This window comes from Callospermophilus lateralis, chromosome 3 (assembly GCF_048772815.1).
Source record: "Callospermophilus lateralis isolate mCalLat2 chromosome 3, mCalLat2.hap1, whole genome shotgun sequence".
NCBI classification, from domain to species: Eukaryota; Metazoa; Chordata; class Mammalia; order Rodentia; family Sciuridae; genus Callospermophilus; species Callospermophilus lateralis.
The window spans coordinates 33,551,024-33,568,897 of record NC_135307.1 but is presented as its reverse complement, the minus strand read 5'-3'; the positions used below and the strand labels follow the sequence as shown (position 1 = coordinate 33,568,897).

Below are 17,874 nucleotides of genomic sequence, written 5' to 3'. Positions count from 1 at the left end.
TCTGGATCATCTTTCTCTGGTTCTTTCCATACTTTTGGGCTTGGGTAATCTGCAAAATTAAACAGTATTTGCTGTTTAGAAGTTCATAAATAAGAACAGATTGTTCTCTACTCTGAATAAATGTCCTTACCAATACCCATTTTGTTAGAGGTCTTTTGGGTGTTTTTCTGTTTTTCCCTTCTAGTTGGACACAATTTTATTTATTTATTTTTATGTGGCTCTGAGGATCGAACCCAGTGCCTCATGCATGCTAGGCGAGTGCTCTACTGCTGAGCCACAACCCCAGTCCCTGGAATGTTTTATGTAACATAATGGAAGATGAATTGGTGCGAACTTCAGTGTGTAACAAATGTTGATCTCAAGTCAGATATTTTTTTTTAATTAAATATAACTTTATTTTTTGATACCAGGGATTGAACCCAGGGGTGCTTAATCACTGAGCCACATGCCCAGCCATATTTTTATGTTTTATTTAGAGACAGGGTCTTGGTGAGTTGCTTAGGGTCTCACTAAGTTGCTGAGGCTGGCTTTGAACTTACAATCCTCCTGCATCAGCCTACTGAGCTGCTGGGCTGACAGGCATTTGCCTTTTTTTTTTTTTTTTTAATTTTTTTATCAATGGAACTTTATTTAATTTATTTATTTATATGCAGTACTGAGAATTGAATCTAGTGTCTCACACATGCTAGGCAAGCACTATACCAGTGAGCCATAACTCTAACCCTTACTTTGCATTCTTATCACAACTAAATAAACCATCAAATTAAATAAGCCTTAATGTGTTTTCCTGAATCTCTATATCAGATTTGATTTTTTCTTTTTTTCTTTTCCTTTTGGCAGGTGCAGAAGAAAAAATCCTAACGGAATTTCGGGAAGCTTGCCATATTATACCTCATGACTTCCACCTGCAGGCCATGGTTCGTTCAGCTGGCAAATTAGTTCTTATTGATAAGTTACTTCCAAAGCTTAAAGCTGGTGGCCATAAAGTTCTGATCTTCTCCCAGATGGTACGCTGCCTAGATATCCTAGAGGATTATCTAATCCAGAGGAGGTGAGAAAATAGTCATCCCATCTTTGTGGTTACTGTGTCTTCATAAAACTGCAAAGAAGGCTGGAGTTATAACTCAGTAGTTTAATACTGTTCCAACATGCCCGAAGTTCTGGGTTTCATCCCCAGCACTGCTCCTCGAACAAAAGACTTAAAACTTCAAAGAGTAAGAGAGCCTAGGTTTAGAGTTAACCAGTTATAATAAGAGAAATATTTAGGGCTCTCGCTCTCAATTTATATGATTTATAGGTCAACTAGATATATGGATAGGCTGCTGTTGATTCTTATTTGGTTCTTCTGCTCAGCCACTTAATTTTTTTCCCTCTGTGGCCCTCACAAGGTACTTATATGAACGTATTGATGGAAGAGTTAGAGGCAACCTCCGACAGGCTGCTATTGACCGCTTTAGCAAGCCTGACTCAGACCGCTTTGTCTTCTTGCTCTGCACTCGAGCTGGTGGACTTGGTATTAATCTTACAGCTGCAGATACCTGCATAATCTTTGATTCAGATTGGAATCCCCAAAATGACCTACAGGTAAAAGAAGTTATTTTCTTATGAACTAACTGCCTAAGAAAGTTTTCAACATGGTCAGTATCTCTTAGACCCTTCAGAAAGTGTGGCTTTTTTTACTTAGAGGTAGCAGTTAGGTCAGGGGTAAGCAAACTTCTTTTAAAGGAAACTATATTAAATGTAGGCTTTGTGGATTATATGGTCTCAGTTTCAACGACTGACCTCTGCCTCTGTATCAAAGCAGCCATGGACACCGTTAAAGTAAATGGGTAGGACTCTTTTTTGAATAAAACTTTATTTACAGAAGCAGATGTTTTTGCTGACCTGGCTTTTTAGATGGGGCAATAATTTCATCTTGAAGTTGACTCTTGGTTTTGGGTTATTCTCATGTTGCTTTATAAATTTAAATGAATTACGAATTGATATTATGTGTCTTTTACACCTCCCCTCAATTTTATGTAACCTTTTTTGCTTTCCTTCCATTTTTAAAAAAAAAAAAAACAGGCCCAGGCACGGTGTCATCGAATTGGGCAAAGCAAAGCGGTGAAGGTGTACCGTCTCATCACTCGTAATTCCTATGAAAGGGAGATGTTTGATAAGGCTAGCCTCAAGTTGGGATTGGATAAAGCTGTACTTCAGTCTATGAGCGGTCGGGATGGCAACATTACAGGAGTAAGTCATAATCTACAGCTAAGTGTGTTTTGAATCAGTGATGGAGATAAAAGCTGGTTTTGTGTACAGGAATTGACTGCCTTGATTTTCATTTTTTTCACAAGTTTTATTATAAATAGTTGTATTATTATTTATTACAATATAATATTATGACATGGTTAGATAATATTCTCTTAGTAGGCTTTTCATCTTTCTCTTGGTGTTTGCAGATCCAGCAATTCTCCAAGAAGGAGATTGAAGATCTCTTAAGAAAAGGAGCTTATGCAGCTATAATGGAGGAAGATGATGAGGGCTCCAAATTTTGTGAAGAGGATATAGACCAGATCTTGTTAAGGCGAACGACAACCATTACCATTGAATCTGAAGGAAAAGGTTCTACCTTTGCCAAGGCATGTTTTGTCTTTGTCAGATAATAGAAAAGCAGAGATAGAGAAAGGAATCCCCAGGATTTAAATGGTTTTTAAGTGCAGTTGCTGATTTCCCATTGCTTAAAAACACATTGTATTTAACTTTACTCTGCTTTTGTTTCTCACTAGGCAAGCTTTGTTGCTTCTGAAAATAGAACAGATATTTCTCTGGATGATCCCAACTTTTGGCAAAAATGGGCCAAAAAGGCTGACTTAGACATGGATGTGCTCAATAGCAAGGTGAGCTTTTCTTCCTTTAGGGAGAAAGTGTTGCAGAAGACTCACAACTTTCAGTCTTTGTAGTTGCTCTGTTTCTTCAATGCTAATCAGTTTATGAATGGTATATTGTTATATACGAGGGCTATCATAAAAACTTTCTACCTTGGAGAACTTAGAAAATTATTTAGATATCTACCGCTTAATTCTGTTTCCTGAGTCACTGCAGATGATTTAATGTGTACAAAAAGAACACCAAAAAAATCTGAGCATTCTCATATCCAAAACTATTCAATCCATAATTATCTTAATTCTTTGATAATGAGCATATCATGGATAGTTATTTCTCCTTCTATTTTCTGCATAGAATAACTTGGTGATTGACACACCTAGAGTACGGAAACAGACCCGCCACTTCAGCACTCTGAAAGATGATGACCTAGTAGAATTCTCTGATTTGGAAAGTGAGGATGATGAACGACCACGCTCCCGTAGACATGACCGCCATCATGCCTATGGGCGCACTGACTGCTTTCGGGTAGAAAAGCACCTGTTGGTATATGGGTAAGAACCCATCTTGTCACTAAAAGTAGAACATTCACATTCTGATTGATATATGGCCACATAGAAGATCATATGAAAATTTTGTGTCTTGGAGGGAGTTCATTCTATTTTTGTAACAGTGCTTTTCAAGATTTTGTCTTCCATATTTTGGGAGATGTGATTCTGGGAGTCAGAGAAATATCATTGAATTAGAGTTCCCCCAAAAAATATTATTATGTTTCCTTTTCTATTTTTTAGTTGGGGACGATGGCGAGATATTTTGTCTCATGGACGCTTCAAACGACGTATGACTGAACGAGATGTGGAGACAATATGTCGTGCCATCCTTGTGTACTGTCTGCTACACTACCGTGGGGATGAAAATATCAAAGGCTTCATTTGGGACTTGATTAGCCCTGCTGAAAATGGCAAGACAAAAGAATTGCAGAATCATTCAGGTAATTATCAACCCTTTAGTTTTTATCTTTTTAAAAGTTATGTAGTCCTTTGCAAGTCTAAGGGTTTTTCTCAATCCAAGTCTTCAATGTCTCCCCTTTCCCAGGTCTATCTATCCCTGTGCCCCGTGGACGCAAGGGGAAAAAAGTAAAGTCACAAAGTACTTTTGATATACATAAGGCAGATTGGATCCGGAAGTATAACCCTGATACTCTGTTCCAAGATGAGAGTTATAAGAAGCACTTGAAACATCAATGTAACAAGTAAGGATGGAATTTAGTCAGGATATGTCCCTCCTCAAACTTTGTACCCTGTTAGTAAGCCACCTTTTTCTTCCCACCCTTCTAGGGTACTTTTGCGAGTACGAATGTTATACTACCTAAGACAGGAGGTTATTGGAGACCAGGCAGAGAAGGTGTTAGGGGGTGCCATTGCCAGGTAAAGTATTTCTGTGATTTCTTTGATTTTTACACCTGCTTTATTCTAGGAATAATGGTCTACTTATTCTTTTTGAACTAACTTTGTAATATCTGACAATTTTCATATTAGATTTCTAATCTAATACTTTGACACTAGTGCAAGGAAATAGGTCAGATACATGAACATTTAAATTGATGGATAAAGGAATATAACTGTAATAATCTTTCCAAGGATTATCACTTTAATTTCCAACATTGATTGCTTTCCTGACTGTGCCCTCTTATATACCTTTAGTGAGATTGACATATGGTTCCCAGTAGTGGATCAGTTGGAGGTTCCAACAACATGGTGGGACAGCGAAGCTGACAAATCCCTACTTATTGGAGTCTTTAAGCATGGTAAGTATCTCTTTTAGCCTCTTTCCTTTTGAAGGTTTTTGTTCACAGATGGGACATTTATCAAAATGCTCATACATAATCAGATTATCTCATTAACCTTGAACTCTTTTTTTTTTTTTTCTATTTTTTTTGGAACTGGGGGTCAAACCCAGAGCTTCAGGTATACAAGTGATCGTCGGTAAATTAAATTTGTATTTGAGAAAGAGACTTATTCATAAATATCCAAAGCAGAACAGTTAATTCCGCTGAATAGATGTTGAAGGAACAATAGGTAAATAGTTAAATCTCAAAGTAGGGAGTCTCCCTTGTGTTCTTTAATCACTTTTACCCAGTATGTTACCCCACTGAATATTGTAGGATCTATAAGTTAAGGTTCCACAAATCAGGAGGTAATACATGCCCACTCCTATTAATGATAAACAATTATTTTGATGGTTTTCTGTGGCTTGCCAAAAATGTTATATTTATCTAAAGTCCCATTTGTCTAAATGCTCAATACTCATGGCATTTTAGGTTTAAGCAATATGAAAAAGACTAATTTGTAGTTTTGCCTATTAACAAATCCTAGGAATTAAAAGCAGTGAGTGCTGCACAAGGCCATGAGTTCAATTGCCAGCACCAAAAAAAGAACAGTGCTAACTGCCAGCACTTTCATGTATTGGAATATTTTTATTTTTTTTTAAGTACTTTTTAATATTTATTTTTTAGTTGTAGATAGACAGCATGTCTTTATTTCACTTATTATTATTTTTTTTTTTTGTAATGTGGTGCTAAGGATCGAACCCAGTGCCTCACATATGCGAGGCGAGCGTGCTACCACTTGAGCCAAATCCCCAGCCCCTAAAAAAAGTACTTTTTAAGGGCACTCTTGCCCCTCCCAAACATGCTGTGCAGGGAGTTCTGGAACTCTTTCTCATTTTCTCTTGCTTTCTGCTTGCTTTCTTAAATGAGAAAAGTACTTTTCAAGCTCTTGCCTAACATGCATGAAGTCCTGGGTTCTACCACCAGCAATGCCAAAAAAATAAAAACAAATGCATAAAATTCCTGTTTACTTTGATGAAATAATAGTAATAGCATGTGATCTACATGTTATTGAGAAATTTAATGGAACAAGAAAAACTGAACATTTGTAGTCTTAGATTTTCTTGTGAGACAGAGTCCAAAAGTCCTGAAATGTGTTCATTCATTGATTTAGTATTCATCAAATATTCATTGAGTACTTATTTACTTGCAGGTACAAGTTTCTAATTCTTCATATGAGAATGTGTGACCTTAATTATTTGACTTCAGTTTCTTTTCTTTTTTTTTTTTTTTTTTTTTGTGGTACTGGGGATTGAACCCAGGGCCTTGTGCATGCGGTCAAGCACTCTACCAACTGAGCTACATCCCCAGCCCTGACTTCAGTTTCTTCATCTTTGCAATAAGAATAATGCCAAAAAGATTACTGATAAATTGTTATGTACACCTACCACCATAATGTAAATTTCTTAATTAAATTTTCATAGTCACTAGGTTAAAACCCTTCATGACTCTAAATTACTATAAAAAAAATTATGATCCAAAAGCTGTCCAAGTTAATGTTAATTATATTCTGCATTATGAGCAAAGTATGTTCATGTATTCTAATTTTTTCAGTAGTCAAAGTTAGCATAATGGCAAAACAAATCTCTTATTTTCTTCATTTTAAGACCTTTTTTCTTTTAGGCTATGAAAAATATAATACTATGAGGGCAGACCCAGCCTTATGCTTTCTGGAAAAGGCTGGTCGACCAGATGACAAAGCCATTGCAGCAGAACATCGAGTGTTGGATAATTTCTCTGACATAGTAGAAGGGTAAGTTTTATTATTTAATTCTTTTAAACCTTTGCATGTACTCTACAAAGGTAATTAGTTGCTTGTGCTAAAAGGTAACATAATTCTAACTTTGAACACATTGAAATTCTTAATGATACTTATTTGTGGTAAATCCTTAATAAAGAGTAAGGGTCAGGAGATAGGACTCTACAAACTGGTATGGGGCTGTAGCTGTAGCTTTAGCTTAGTGGCACACCACTTGCCTACCATGTGAGGCATTGGGTTCAATCCTTAGTACCACATAAAAATAAATAGATAAATAAATAAAAGGCTTCTGTCCATCTACAACTACAAAGAAAAAATAAAAATTATTTTAAAAAATTAAAATACAACTAAGTGGGGAAAGCACTATTACTCCCAAATGGCTTATTTAATATTCTGTTCAATTTGTTTAATTTTTAATACTTTTCTACACAGTTACAGAAGCTGCTAACTAAAAGTAATGGCATTTAATATAATTCTCTTGAAATATAACAGACAGGCAAACATGTAATTTATGTAAAAAGAGTCTCAGGCAAATTTTAGCTGTGGTATGTCATCTCCCAATAGTGCCTAACACATAAAAGTATTTATTCTGGTTGACTTCATGTCCCAGTGATGAGTTGCCATGCTGATACTGAGCCACCAGGTAGGGCATCATTGCCCTCGTTTGGGTGTCAGTGAGTTTAACAAAACTTCTCCATGGAGACCTGAAGGACATGTGAAATTGTTAGCTTAATTAATGAATACCTATCCATTCCTGCATGCCTGAGAAATTTCTCTTAGATGAATATATCTATAATTTCAGCTTGCATTGTATAGGACTCTCAAAGGAAATTGGGTCATTTATTCATTGCAAATCACTTATTATGTCACCCTTCTGCTCAATAGAACAAAGTAGTGAAAACAAACAAAAGCATGGACCATTCAAATGAAATAATAAATGAACATTATGGAAGAGAGGGAGTAGAATGAAAAGGGGCTATCAAAAGAGAGTATTCTGATCAAAGTATTTCATTTTAAGCTAAGCATGGTGTTGCATGCTTTTAGTCTCTGCTATTTCAGAGGCTGATACAGGATGATCATGTGAACCCACAGGTTTGAGACCAATCTGGATAATATAGTGTTAACCTATATTTAACCAAAGAAAGAAAAAAGTATTTCAAATTCAAGAAGTTATGAATGGCACTTTGCCATTTTCTCAGAAATGATCTGTCATTCTTCAAGCATTATATTAAAAACTGTTCCGTGGCAAATTACATGTTTGGCCAGATCTTTATCCTACGTTCTTCTTATTGCTTTATTAACATCTTCTTTTGTCTCTTAATAATATTAGGGTTGACTTTGATAAGGATTGTGAAGATCCGGAATATAAACCACTCCAGGGCCCCCCAAAGGACCAAGATGATGAGGTAAGTAATTTTCATTTAATCTAGCTTTTCTCTACTGTAAATAGTTGTCCTCTCTCGTTCTTCAAATCTTTAAGTTTTTTTGATTAATTTATAATAGAAATTAGATACCATTTGACACTATAAAGAATGAATAGAGAAGCATTATAAAATGCCAATGTGGGAAGATCTGGGATAGCTTTGTGGAGGAGGTGGCTTCAAACTGTATGTTAAAGGATATTACTTACATGTAAATTCCTGAATCTCATTATCTTTGTACCATTGATAAGAACTGATCTTTCAAGTTTTACTTTCCTGTTGTTTTTATAGTTGGTTGCTTCTAAATTTTTGTGAGGGCTCCTTTCATTAGCAATTTTTCTTGAGGGAATCGTGTATGGTGTCATACCCCTGCAATCCCAGAGACTTAGGAGGCTGAGGCAGGAGGTCACAAATTCACAGCCAGCCTCAGCAATTTAACAAGACCCTGTCTTAAAATAAAAAATTTATTTAAAGGACTGAGATATGGCTCAATGGTTAAACACTCTTGGGTTTAATCCCTGGTACCAAAGAATTTGAGAGGATTTAGTGTTGTTGTAGAGCATTTGCCTAGCATACATGAGGTCCTAGGTTTAATTCCAAGAAAATGAAAAATTTTTTGATTCCTTGATGCCACAGAAGGACATCTATAAGAAAATGATTTCAGAATTCTAATTTTCCCCCTTTTTCTGTCCACTCCATCCTGTGGTTTGCATCTCCTTTTCTAGGGTGATCCCTTGATGATGATGGATGAAGAGATCTCAGTGATCGATGGAGATGAGGGTAAACTTCTAGGTCACGTGGTACAGTTTTGGGTGGGGTTGGAGATGAGGAATTATTGACTGGATTTTATCCTGTCTGGGGATTTCTAAAAGCATTGCCTTTGAGTGGGCTGACATATAAGTATTATCTATAATATCTTTTCTGTTTTTCCTACTCATTATTCTGTGTTTTTGTTGTTGTTGTTGTTTTGTTTTGTTTTTTTTACCACAGCCCAGGTGACTCAACAACCAGGACATCTGTTTTGGCCTCCAGGGTCTGCCCTAACAGCTAGGCTTCGGCGCCTAGTAACAGCATATCAGCGCAGCTACAAGAGAGAACAAATGAAAATTGAGGCTGCAGAGCGTGGGGACCGGCGACGGAGGCGTTGTGAAGCAGCTTTTAAGCTAAAAGAAATTGCACGGCGAGAGAAACAACAACGGTAAACCATAGCTGAAAATTTGAGCTGAGCTATAAATTAAAAAAAAAAAAAAGGATGGATCATCTTTGCCTTGAATTGTTACACCTCTGGCTCTTGAGAATCTCACTTATGTGGAATATAATAACGCCAGAAGGGTCTCTTGTGTAGACATTCTCTTTGAGTTAACTGCCTGCGTTATTTTCCCCCTTTCTTTCTTGGTATTTTCAAATATGGTGTTATATAGTACATGTTATATAGTACCTCTCACTGCCTCTTCTGAATCTTCTTTTTGGTTTTTTGTTTGCCTGTGTATTTTCAGGTATTGTAAACCATTCAAAGTAACAACCAGTTTTCCCTAGTTCCCCCAATCACTGTTGCCTTACTCCTCTTCCCTTTGTAGCTGGACAAGGCGTGAACAAACTGATTTCTATCGAGTAGTTTCTACTTTTGGTGTGGAATATGACCCTGATGCTATGCAGTTCCACTGGGATCGCTTTCGCACTTTTGCTCGACTGGACAAAAAAACAGATGAAAGCCTTACCAAGTATTTCCATGGTTTTGTGGCCATGTGCCGTCAAGTATGCCGCCTTCCCCCAGCAGCTGGAGATGGTGAGATTGGAGAGTCTAGGGTGAGAGGTAGTGAATGGCTGTAGAACAGCTCTGGTTCACTTCTCTTTCTACTCCTATTTTACAGAACCCCCAGACCCAAATCTGTTCATTGAGCCCATCACAGAGGAGAGGGCCTCGCGGACTCTGTACCGAATCGAGTTGCTTCGGCGCTTAAGGGAACAAGTTCTGTGCCACCCGCTTTTGGAAGATAGACTGGCATTGTGTCAGCCTCCAGGTCCTGAATTGCCCAAATGGTGGGAGCCTATTCGACATGATGGAGAGCTTCTACGAGGGGCAGCCCGCCATGGGGTGAGCCAAACAGACTGCAACATCATGCAGGACCCAGACTTCTCTTTTCTGGCTGCCCGTATGAATTATATGCAGAACCATCAGGCAGGAGCACCAGCTGCATCCCTATCACGCTGCTCTACTCCACTGCTACACCAACAGTATACCTCGCGCACTGCCTCACCATTGCCTCTGCGCCCAGATGCTCCTGTTGAAAAGTCACCAGAGGAGACAGCTGCCCAGGTCCCCAGTCTGGAGAGTCTGACTTTAAAACTAGAGCATGAGGTGGTGGCCAGGAACCGACCAATCCCACAAGACTATGAGATGCGAGTAACCCCCTCTGACACTTCCCCTCTGGTGTCCCGGAGTGTTCCACCAGTCAAACTGGAGGATGAGGATGATTCAGACTCTGAATTGGACTTGAGCAAGCTATCACCATCATCCTCTTCTTCCTCATCCTCATCCAGCTCCAGCTCCAGCACTGATGAGAGTGAGGACGAGAAGGAAGAGAAGCTAAGTGAGTGCATGTGACAGGCTGTTGGAACTCTTCCCTTTTTCCCCCTCTGCTCTTTTCTTTCTTTTCTAAATGCATCCTCTTGAGAGAGATTCACATTTTGAGTTGATAAAATGTCAAAAGAGATCTGTTATTCTTTGGGCCTTTATTCAAAGCCCACACAATACCATTCCAATTTAACATTATTCTGCCATATTTGCTCACATGTTCTGTGTGATCTCTAGCTGCTGACCGGTCCCACCCCAAACTCTATGATGAAGAGAGTCTCCTGTCCCTCACTATGTCCCAAGATGGATTTCCAAATGAAGATGGAGAACAAATGACACCTGAGCTTCTTCTACTACAGGAAAGGCAAAGAGCTTCTGAGTGGCCCAAGGTAACAGCTTAATCCTTGGACATGCTAGAGTCAGAAGTAAAATGTAACATTGTATACAAAGAACTGATGGTTCTGGGTTTTGAGTTGTTCTGTTGTTATTTTTACTACGACTAATGCTGCATGTTTTTTCGTGAAACTCCTTCTGGTTGCTTTTGGGATCTGATATTACAACCACCCTTCTTTCTGCCGTATGATTTTTACCCATCCTAGTAATGATGGCATTGTTGTATGTCAAGGATTACATAGTGCCTAGACCCTTAAAATGGTGTTTGTTTCTTTTCTTCCCACTCAGGATCGTGTCTTGATAAACAGAATTGACCTCGTCTGCCAGGCTATACTCTCAGGGAAATGGCCTTCTAACCGCAGGACCCAAGAAATGATAACAGGAGGAATTTTGGGGCCAGGCAACCACTTACTAGACAGTCCCTCATTGACTCCAGGGGAATATGGTGACTCTCCTGTCCCCACACCACGAAGTAGCAGTGCAGCTTCCATGGCAGAGGAAGAAGCATCTGCAGTCACCACAGCAGCAGCTCAGTTCACCAAACTTCGTCGAGGCATGGATGAAAAAGAGTTTACAGTTCAGATCAAAGATGTAAGCTCAGCATGTAGGCAGTGGGAATTGAAGGAGGCTGTCATTCTTATTAGCCAGTTTCACTAGTAGCATACTAAACATATTTGGTTATCTAACTTTAAAAATGAAAGAAGGAAAAAAATATTAGAGCTCTCAAAGATACATTCAAGGAGTCATTGAAGTTAGGGAAGGGATCTCCTGATGACTAGATTAAAAGAATGTTTTGTTTTGGCAATTCTGGGGGCTAGAAGCCAGGGCTTTTTTCATGCTAGTCAAGTGCTCTGCCACCGAACCACATCACTATCCCAGAAATAGTTTTTAAGGAAATCTATTCTGCACTAGGCTTTTAGGAGGCTAAATTCTAGATCTAAGATCGATTAAAAAAAACATAAAATCCAGTTTGGGGGAAGCTTTTTGATTACCTGAGTATTGTGAGCCTCTTGTTAAAATAAGAAAAAAATCATTTCAGCTGAAATTAAGCCAGTGGTATTCTGTTTTATATATGCAAATTTTTATTTTCCTGATTCTCTTTCCTTTTGAACCTTACTAGCCAATCATTGAGTTACTTAAAAAAGAAAAGCTTTATAAATTGGTATGTGATAGGATAGTAGGATTTTTGCCCCTGTGATGAACTGCTGTGCTAATTCTGACATACCAGGTAGGGGGCTTTAAAACTGTTGGGTGTTAAAATGAACACTACTTCTCAGAAATCTAGATCAAGAAATTAAATCTAAGGAAAAGGTTTTATTACATATGTGATTTCTACCCTTTAGTCAGATGGCCATCCTTCTCACCATCACTGAACCAAAGGATGAGGTTTAGCCCAGGTCTCCCAAAGCTTAATCTTTACCTTTAAAAACATGTGCCATATGATGTTTTGGGTGGGTGGGTTTGTCTTCCTAGGAGGAAGGATTGAAGTTAACATTCCAGAAGCACAAATTGATGGCTAATGGAGTAATGGGAGATGGACATCCATTGTTTCATAAGAAGAAGGGAAACAGAAAGAAGCTAGTAGAGGTAAGTGGTAGAAAAAACCTTTAACCTCATGATTAGACAAGCTCTTCTTCTTATGTCAAGTACTTGGTGAAAGCAGTTGGGATTGAGGGATTAAATGATGATTAGAGTTATGACTACCATTGGCTCTGTTACCCTTCCTTCCCTGCCCCAGAGAAGAGTATGTGCTCATGGGGGTGGATTCTGGGTTTGCAGCTGGAGGTGGAATGCATGGAAGAGCCTAATCACCTTGATGTGGACCTGGAGACCCGGATCCCTGTCATCAATAAGGTGGATGGTACTTTGCTGGTGGGTGAGGATGCCCCTCGCCGGGCTGAACTGGAGATGTGGTTACAGGGTCATCCAGAATTTGCTGTTGATCCCCGATTTCTAGCGGTGAGTGACAGTTCCATTTAGCCAGATTTTAAGTCATTCTGTTGGTGTTTAAACTTTATGTTAGAGAGAAAGCATGATGTGTCCTATCATTTTTTTCTGCATCTGCAAGATAGGGATAATGATACATAGTCTTAGCTGGGCCTGGTGGTGCAGGCCTATAATCTCAGTGACTTGAGAGGTTGAGGCAGGAGGATCACAAGTTCAAGGCCAGCCTCTATAATTTAAGAGAAACGCTGTCTCAAAATATGAAGGACTAGGAATATAACTCTTTGGCAGAGTATCTCTGGGTTCAGTCCCCACTACCAAAAATAATAATACCCAGTCTTCCTTCCTCATAAAATGATTGTGGGTATCAAAATAGTGTTAAAAGCACTTCTTAAACTTAAATGCTAGCCAGTTATTTACTATTAAACTATTACATAAACCACCTAATTTGGGGGGAGAGAGCCGTTTGATGGCAGTTTTCCACTAGGACTAGTCCTTATATGCAAAAAGAAAATTTATTGCCAAAGACATTAAAGTACCTTATAATTACTCCCGAGATGATTTCTGTTCCTCTAGGGTAACTGATACTTTCCTATTACAGTATATGGAGGAGCGCAGAAAACAGAAATGGCAGAGATGTAAAAAAAATAACAAGGCAGAATTGAACTGTTTGAGTATGGAATCAGTACAGACGGCTAACTCTAGGAATGGAAAAAAGGTAAGACTGAAGCACTACCACTTTGGACTCAAACTAGTTGTCAAATGCTTTTAACAAATATTATAACTGTTTGGTTTTTTTTAAATCTTCAATAGATCTTTCCGATTCACCAATAAAAAATGTGGATTATATTTATTGGTATTCTTGCAGTACTGTGTATCTTCAGCTCTAATTGAGCATAAAGTTCTAAACATTCAATTTTAGTATTTTAAACATAAATACAAGAATTAGTAAGATATATAGAACCTTCAGGGTTTATCCTGCTCTTCTCAAAACTAAAGATATTTTTGGAAAATCCTTAGACCTTTTCAATATCTACACCCTCAAAAGTAGGGGGGTGCTGGTTTTTCTTTTTTTTAATATTTTTTAGTTGTTGTTGGACACAATACCTTTATTTTATTTATTTATTTTTATGTGGTGCTGAGGTTCAAACCCAGCAGCTTGCTCGTGGTAGGTGAGCGCTCTACTGCTGAGCCACAATCCCAGCCCCCTGTTCCCCTGTTTTTTTCTTTTCTTCTTTTTTTTTTTTTGCAGTGCTGAGGATTGAACCCAATGCCTCACACATGCTAGGCAAGTGCTCTACCACTGTGCTACATCCCAAGCTAATCCTTTAAATTTTTTTTATAATTCTATATATTTTAGATGTGATTTGTGGGACCTACTTAGGAAAACAGTCATGGAGTTTCCCAATATATGAAGTTGAGAATTACTAACAATAATGTCAGTAATAGAAAATCAATTTTGGTTAGTAGGTTATTCCATATTTCCAAATGTACTCATCCCTTTATATAAGTCTTTATAAACACACACCTTTACCCCAGTATAACCTGTTCTTGCCTCTTATACTTTTTTTCCTAGTCTCTTCTTGGTCATACAAAATCATGACCATATCACTTAACTCTTTTTTTTTTTTTTTTTTTTTCTTTAAGAGACAGAGTTTCACATCGAGCATGATGTGCATTCCAGCAACTCAGGAGGCTGAGGTAAGCCAACATGTGCAATTTATCAAAACCCTATCTCAAAATAAAAAGGGCTGGGAACTGGGCACGGTGGTGTATGCTTGTAATCCCAGGGGTTCGGGAGGCTGAGGCAGGAGAATCGGGAGTTCAAAGCCAGCCTCAGCAAAAGCAAGGCGCTGAGCAACTCAGTGAGACCCTGTCTATAAATAAAATATGAAATTTAGGGCTGGGGATGTGACTCTATGGTCGAGTACCCCCGAGTTCAATACCAAAAAAGGGCTCGGAGTAAATAGAGTCAAGAGGTAGAGTACCCTGAGTTCAAACCCCAGTACTGCCAAAAAAAAAAAAAGAGAGAGAGAGAGAGAGAGAAGATAGATTGAGTCCAACTTGGGCTATGTTGCCCAGACTGGCTCGAAACTCCCGAGTGCAAGTGAGCCTGTTGCCTCAGCCTCTCAGTAACTTTTTTTTTTTTTTTTTTCCTTTGGTATGGGGGATTGAACCCAGGGGCATTTAATTAGAGCCACATCCCCAGCCCTTTTTTGTATTTGAGACAGGGTCAATAATTGCTTAGGGCCTCAATAAGTTGCTAAGGCTGGCTTTGAGCTTGAAATCTTCCTGCCTAAGCCTCCTGAGCAGCTGGGATTATAGGTGTGTGACACTACACCTGACAAAAAAATTTTTAATGTAGAATTAACAGTGAATCTAATACTACACTCTGACTGGAATCTGCAGGATTTTAGACATTATCGAATTACATTTTAAAGTTTTTTTTTTTTTTTTTTTTTTTTGAGTCAGAAATGTATGTTCCCATGTCAAATGTTAGGCTTAGATTGGAAATAAAGCCTAGAGAAATATTTATCAACTTCCAAGAGTTTAAGCCTGTTCAACAAGTATTATGCTTAGGCCAGCTGCAAAACAGAGGTGCTAAAAGTAATAACTTCCAGACTCAATGAATATAATCAAAATTTATAGTCCGAACATCTAGAAGAAACTACTTAAAATTCAGATATGTAAAGGTTATGGGTTTTTTAAAATTTTTTTGTAGTTTTAGATGGAGAGCATGCCATTATTACATTTGTCTTTTTATTTAATGCGGTGCTAAGGATTGAACCCAGTTCTTCACACAGGCTAGGCAAGTGCTCTGCCACTGAGCTATAATCCCAACCTTTTTTGTTTGTTTTTTATAATGTGGAAAATTAAATTAATTTGGTAAGGTGCTACCCACAATTTTTTTGTGTTGCCAGCATCCAGCAGTCTTAATCTGACCCTGCTCTTATGTGGAAATAGATGATAATGTTATAAATATCAGTTATGCTACACTTCACATAAGATCATATGAACACCCTGCTTTCAGTAAACATTTAAATGAATTTTTTCAATGCATGTACCGAATCATTCACTGTCTTACCCAGATCTCTTAGCAAAGGTAAGCATTTTGAAATGATTAGATGGAATGTAGGTACAATGTAGTCACGGGGGGAAAGCAAAAATTCCTGGTTCACATAATCAAATTCTCCGTCTTCAGCATCAGACTGCATGAACCAGCTAAGTCTGCCATTTCCTTTTCCTCATTGCCACCAGTCAAGCCTAGTCTGACTGGACCTGTTTTGCCTTTCCTATTCCCTACCCCCTTCTTTCTTTCTTTTCTTCTTACTATCTTCTGTTCCTTCCTCCCAGGGTCACCACACTGAAACAGTGTTCAACCGGGTTTTGCCAGGGCCTATTGCATCAGAGAGCAGCAAGAAGCGGGCCCGTAGGACACGACCAGACCTTTCTAAGATGATGGCCCTGATGCAGGGTGGAGGCACTGGGTCCCTATCTCTGCATAATACCTTCCAACACAGCAGTAGTGGCCTACAGTCTGTGTCATCTCTGGGTCACAGCAGTGCCACTTCTACATCTTTGCCTTTTATGCCGTTCGTAATGGGTGGTGCAACATCATCCCCTCATGTAGACTCCAGCACCATACTTCATCACCACCACCACCACCCCCACCCCCACCATCACCACCATCATCATCCAGGCTTGAGAGCCACTGGCTACCCCACTTCACCAGCGACTACCACCTCTGGTACTGCCTTGAGGTTGCCACCACTACAACCTGAGGATGACGACGATGAGGAGGATGAAGATGATGATTTATCTCAGGGCTATGATAGCTCAGAAAGGGACTTTTCACTCATTGATGATCCTATGATGCCAGCCAACTCAGACTCCAGCGAAGATGCTGATGATTGAAGTCCCAGCATGGTCCCCATTGCTTGGGTGGCTGCTGTACTTTCATTTACTCTGGCCCTTGGACTCTGGAAAAGTGGGAGGGGCAGGGGAGATGTGGGGAAACCCAGGACTCCAGGAGGTGAAAAGGAAAAAGAAAACTTATACCTGATTGCTCCCAATTTTGAGAGGATTGGGTGGGCAGGGGAACTCCTTAAATGATACATGACCACTTCCTCATTTCTGGGGAAGGAAAGGAGACTTAGAGCAGCTGGTGCGCTCACCCCTTCCTAAGACACCTCCATTAACCACAGACTATGTAGCGCTGGCCCTAGCCTCTGGCAGAGCCTGTTCCTGGCCGAACTGTGGATACAGCTGGAGGGTCAGGAACTGTTACCTTCCATCCCCTTGGCATTAATAAATTTAAGTTAATCCTTTTTCACTCTTCCTTGTTCTATATTTGCTCAAACCCAATGTAAGTATTACTTGTATGCATGGTGGCTAATTTTCAACACCTAAAATTCAATGCTGTTTGTACTGTCACCATGGATAGAGCAGATGTTATTGGTACTCATCTAAAAGGTGTATATAAATGTAGGCTGTCTAGTTAGCTAAGGGAATGATCTGAGGTAAATAGGCAGAATATTCCAAACTTAAAGTTCTAAGAAGAGACAAGAACGAATTTCATTAACCACGTTTATTTTGTTTCTAATTAACTGAAATCATGGGGCTTTTAGGAAAGCCATAGAGTGGTTATCACTTTTTATGAAGTGCGGCAAGGAGACTGGATGAAAGAGAAGGTGCTGTCACAACCTCAGCCCAGGGAAGGGGTTTGGAATAGGAACTAAAGGTTTTTTGCGCCCGCAAGCCAATTCAACCCGCCTCTTACCATCTCAATGGCTCAGACTGAACCCTAGGCATTTTGTTTTCCTTCTTAGGACCAAGTCCCACCTCTTAAAGTAGGTACTAGTTTATCGCGAAGGTGGGCTCCATTTCCTTGGACTGAGTTCTCCTTCGGCTTGTAGCACTGGACCTAGCTAGCACCAAGGATTCAGCCCTGGAGGAGTAGAGAATTTTGCTTTCCCATCACTTCTAGGAGGGGCTCAGCCGATGCCACCACAGTCTTCCCTCTCCTATC

General features: G+C 39.2%; 1 protein-coding gene and 2 non-coding genes across 8 annotated transcripts in view; all 3 read left to right on the top strand.

Annotated features, from left to right (window-relative positions):
• The window catches only part of Chd8 (chromodomain helicase DNA binding protein 8), a 61,951-nt gene extending 44,783 nt beyond the window's left edge, over positions 1 to 17,168 (top strand). For 4 of the 6 annotated variants that reach the window (XM_076849971.2, XM_076849975.2, XM_076849970.2 and 1 more), the window contains exons 17-39: positions 841 to 1,051; positions 1,389 to 1,584; positions 2,065 to 2,232; positions 2,442 to 2,621; positions 2,769 to 2,879; positions 3,223 to 3,419; positions 3,657 to 3,856; positions 3,937 to 4,117; positions 4,203 to 4,292; positions 4,569 to 4,672; positions 6,377 to 6,506; positions 7,843 to 7,918; positions 8,659 to 8,713; positions 8,924 to 9,131; positions 9,511 to 9,719; positions 9,805 to 10,524; positions 10,746 to 10,897; positions 11,190 to 11,492; positions 12,375 to 12,488; positions 12,681 to 12,860; positions 13,447 to 13,563; positions 14,493 to 14,546; positions 16,200 to 17,168. In XM_076849971.2, the coding sequence (XP_076706086.1) occupies positions 841 to 1,051; positions 1,389 to 1,584; positions 2,065 to 2,232; positions 2,442 to 2,621; positions 2,769 to 2,879; positions 3,223 to 3,419; positions 3,657 to 3,856; positions 3,937 to 4,117; positions 4,203 to 4,292; positions 4,569 to 4,672; positions 6,377 to 6,506; positions 7,843 to 7,918; positions 8,659 to 8,713; positions 8,924 to 9,131; positions 9,511 to 9,719; positions 9,805 to 10,524; positions 10,746 to 10,897; positions 11,190 to 11,492; positions 12,375 to 12,488; positions 12,681 to 12,860; positions 13,447 to 13,563; positions 14,493 to 14,546; positions 16,200 to 16,760 (4,517 nt within the window). In that variant the 3' untranslated portion in view covers positions 16,761 to 17,168. The remainder of the gene's footprint in view (positions 1 to 840; positions 1,052 to 1,388; positions 1,585 to 2,064; positions 2,233 to 2,441; positions 2,622 to 2,768; positions 2,880 to 3,222; positions 3,420 to 3,656; positions 3,857 to 3,936; positions 4,118 to 4,202; positions 4,293 to 4,568; positions 4,673 to 6,376; positions 6,507 to 7,842; positions 7,919 to 8,658; positions 8,714 to 8,923; positions 9,132 to 9,510; positions 9,720 to 9,804; positions 10,525 to 10,745; positions 10,898 to 11,189; positions 11,493 to 12,374; positions 12,489 to 12,680; positions 12,861 to 13,446; positions 13,564 to 14,492; positions 14,547 to 16,199) is intronic. The other 2 variants (XM_076849973.2, XM_076849974.2) reach the window with 2 other exon arrangements.
• Positions 7,117 to 7,225, top strand: LOC143396146 (small nucleolar RNA U6-53/MBII-28). The gene has a single exon (XR_013091021.1). It is a non-coding gene; the product is annotated as a small nucleolar RNA U6-53/MBII-28 (small nucleolar RNA).
• LOC143396147 (small nucleolar RNA U6-53/MBII-28) lies at positions 12,091 to 12,195 on the top strand. The gene has a single exon (XR_013091022.1). It is a non-coding gene; the product is annotated as a small nucleolar RNA U6-53/MBII-28 (small nucleolar RNA).
• Positions 17,169 to 17,874: the final 706 nt, after the last annotated feature.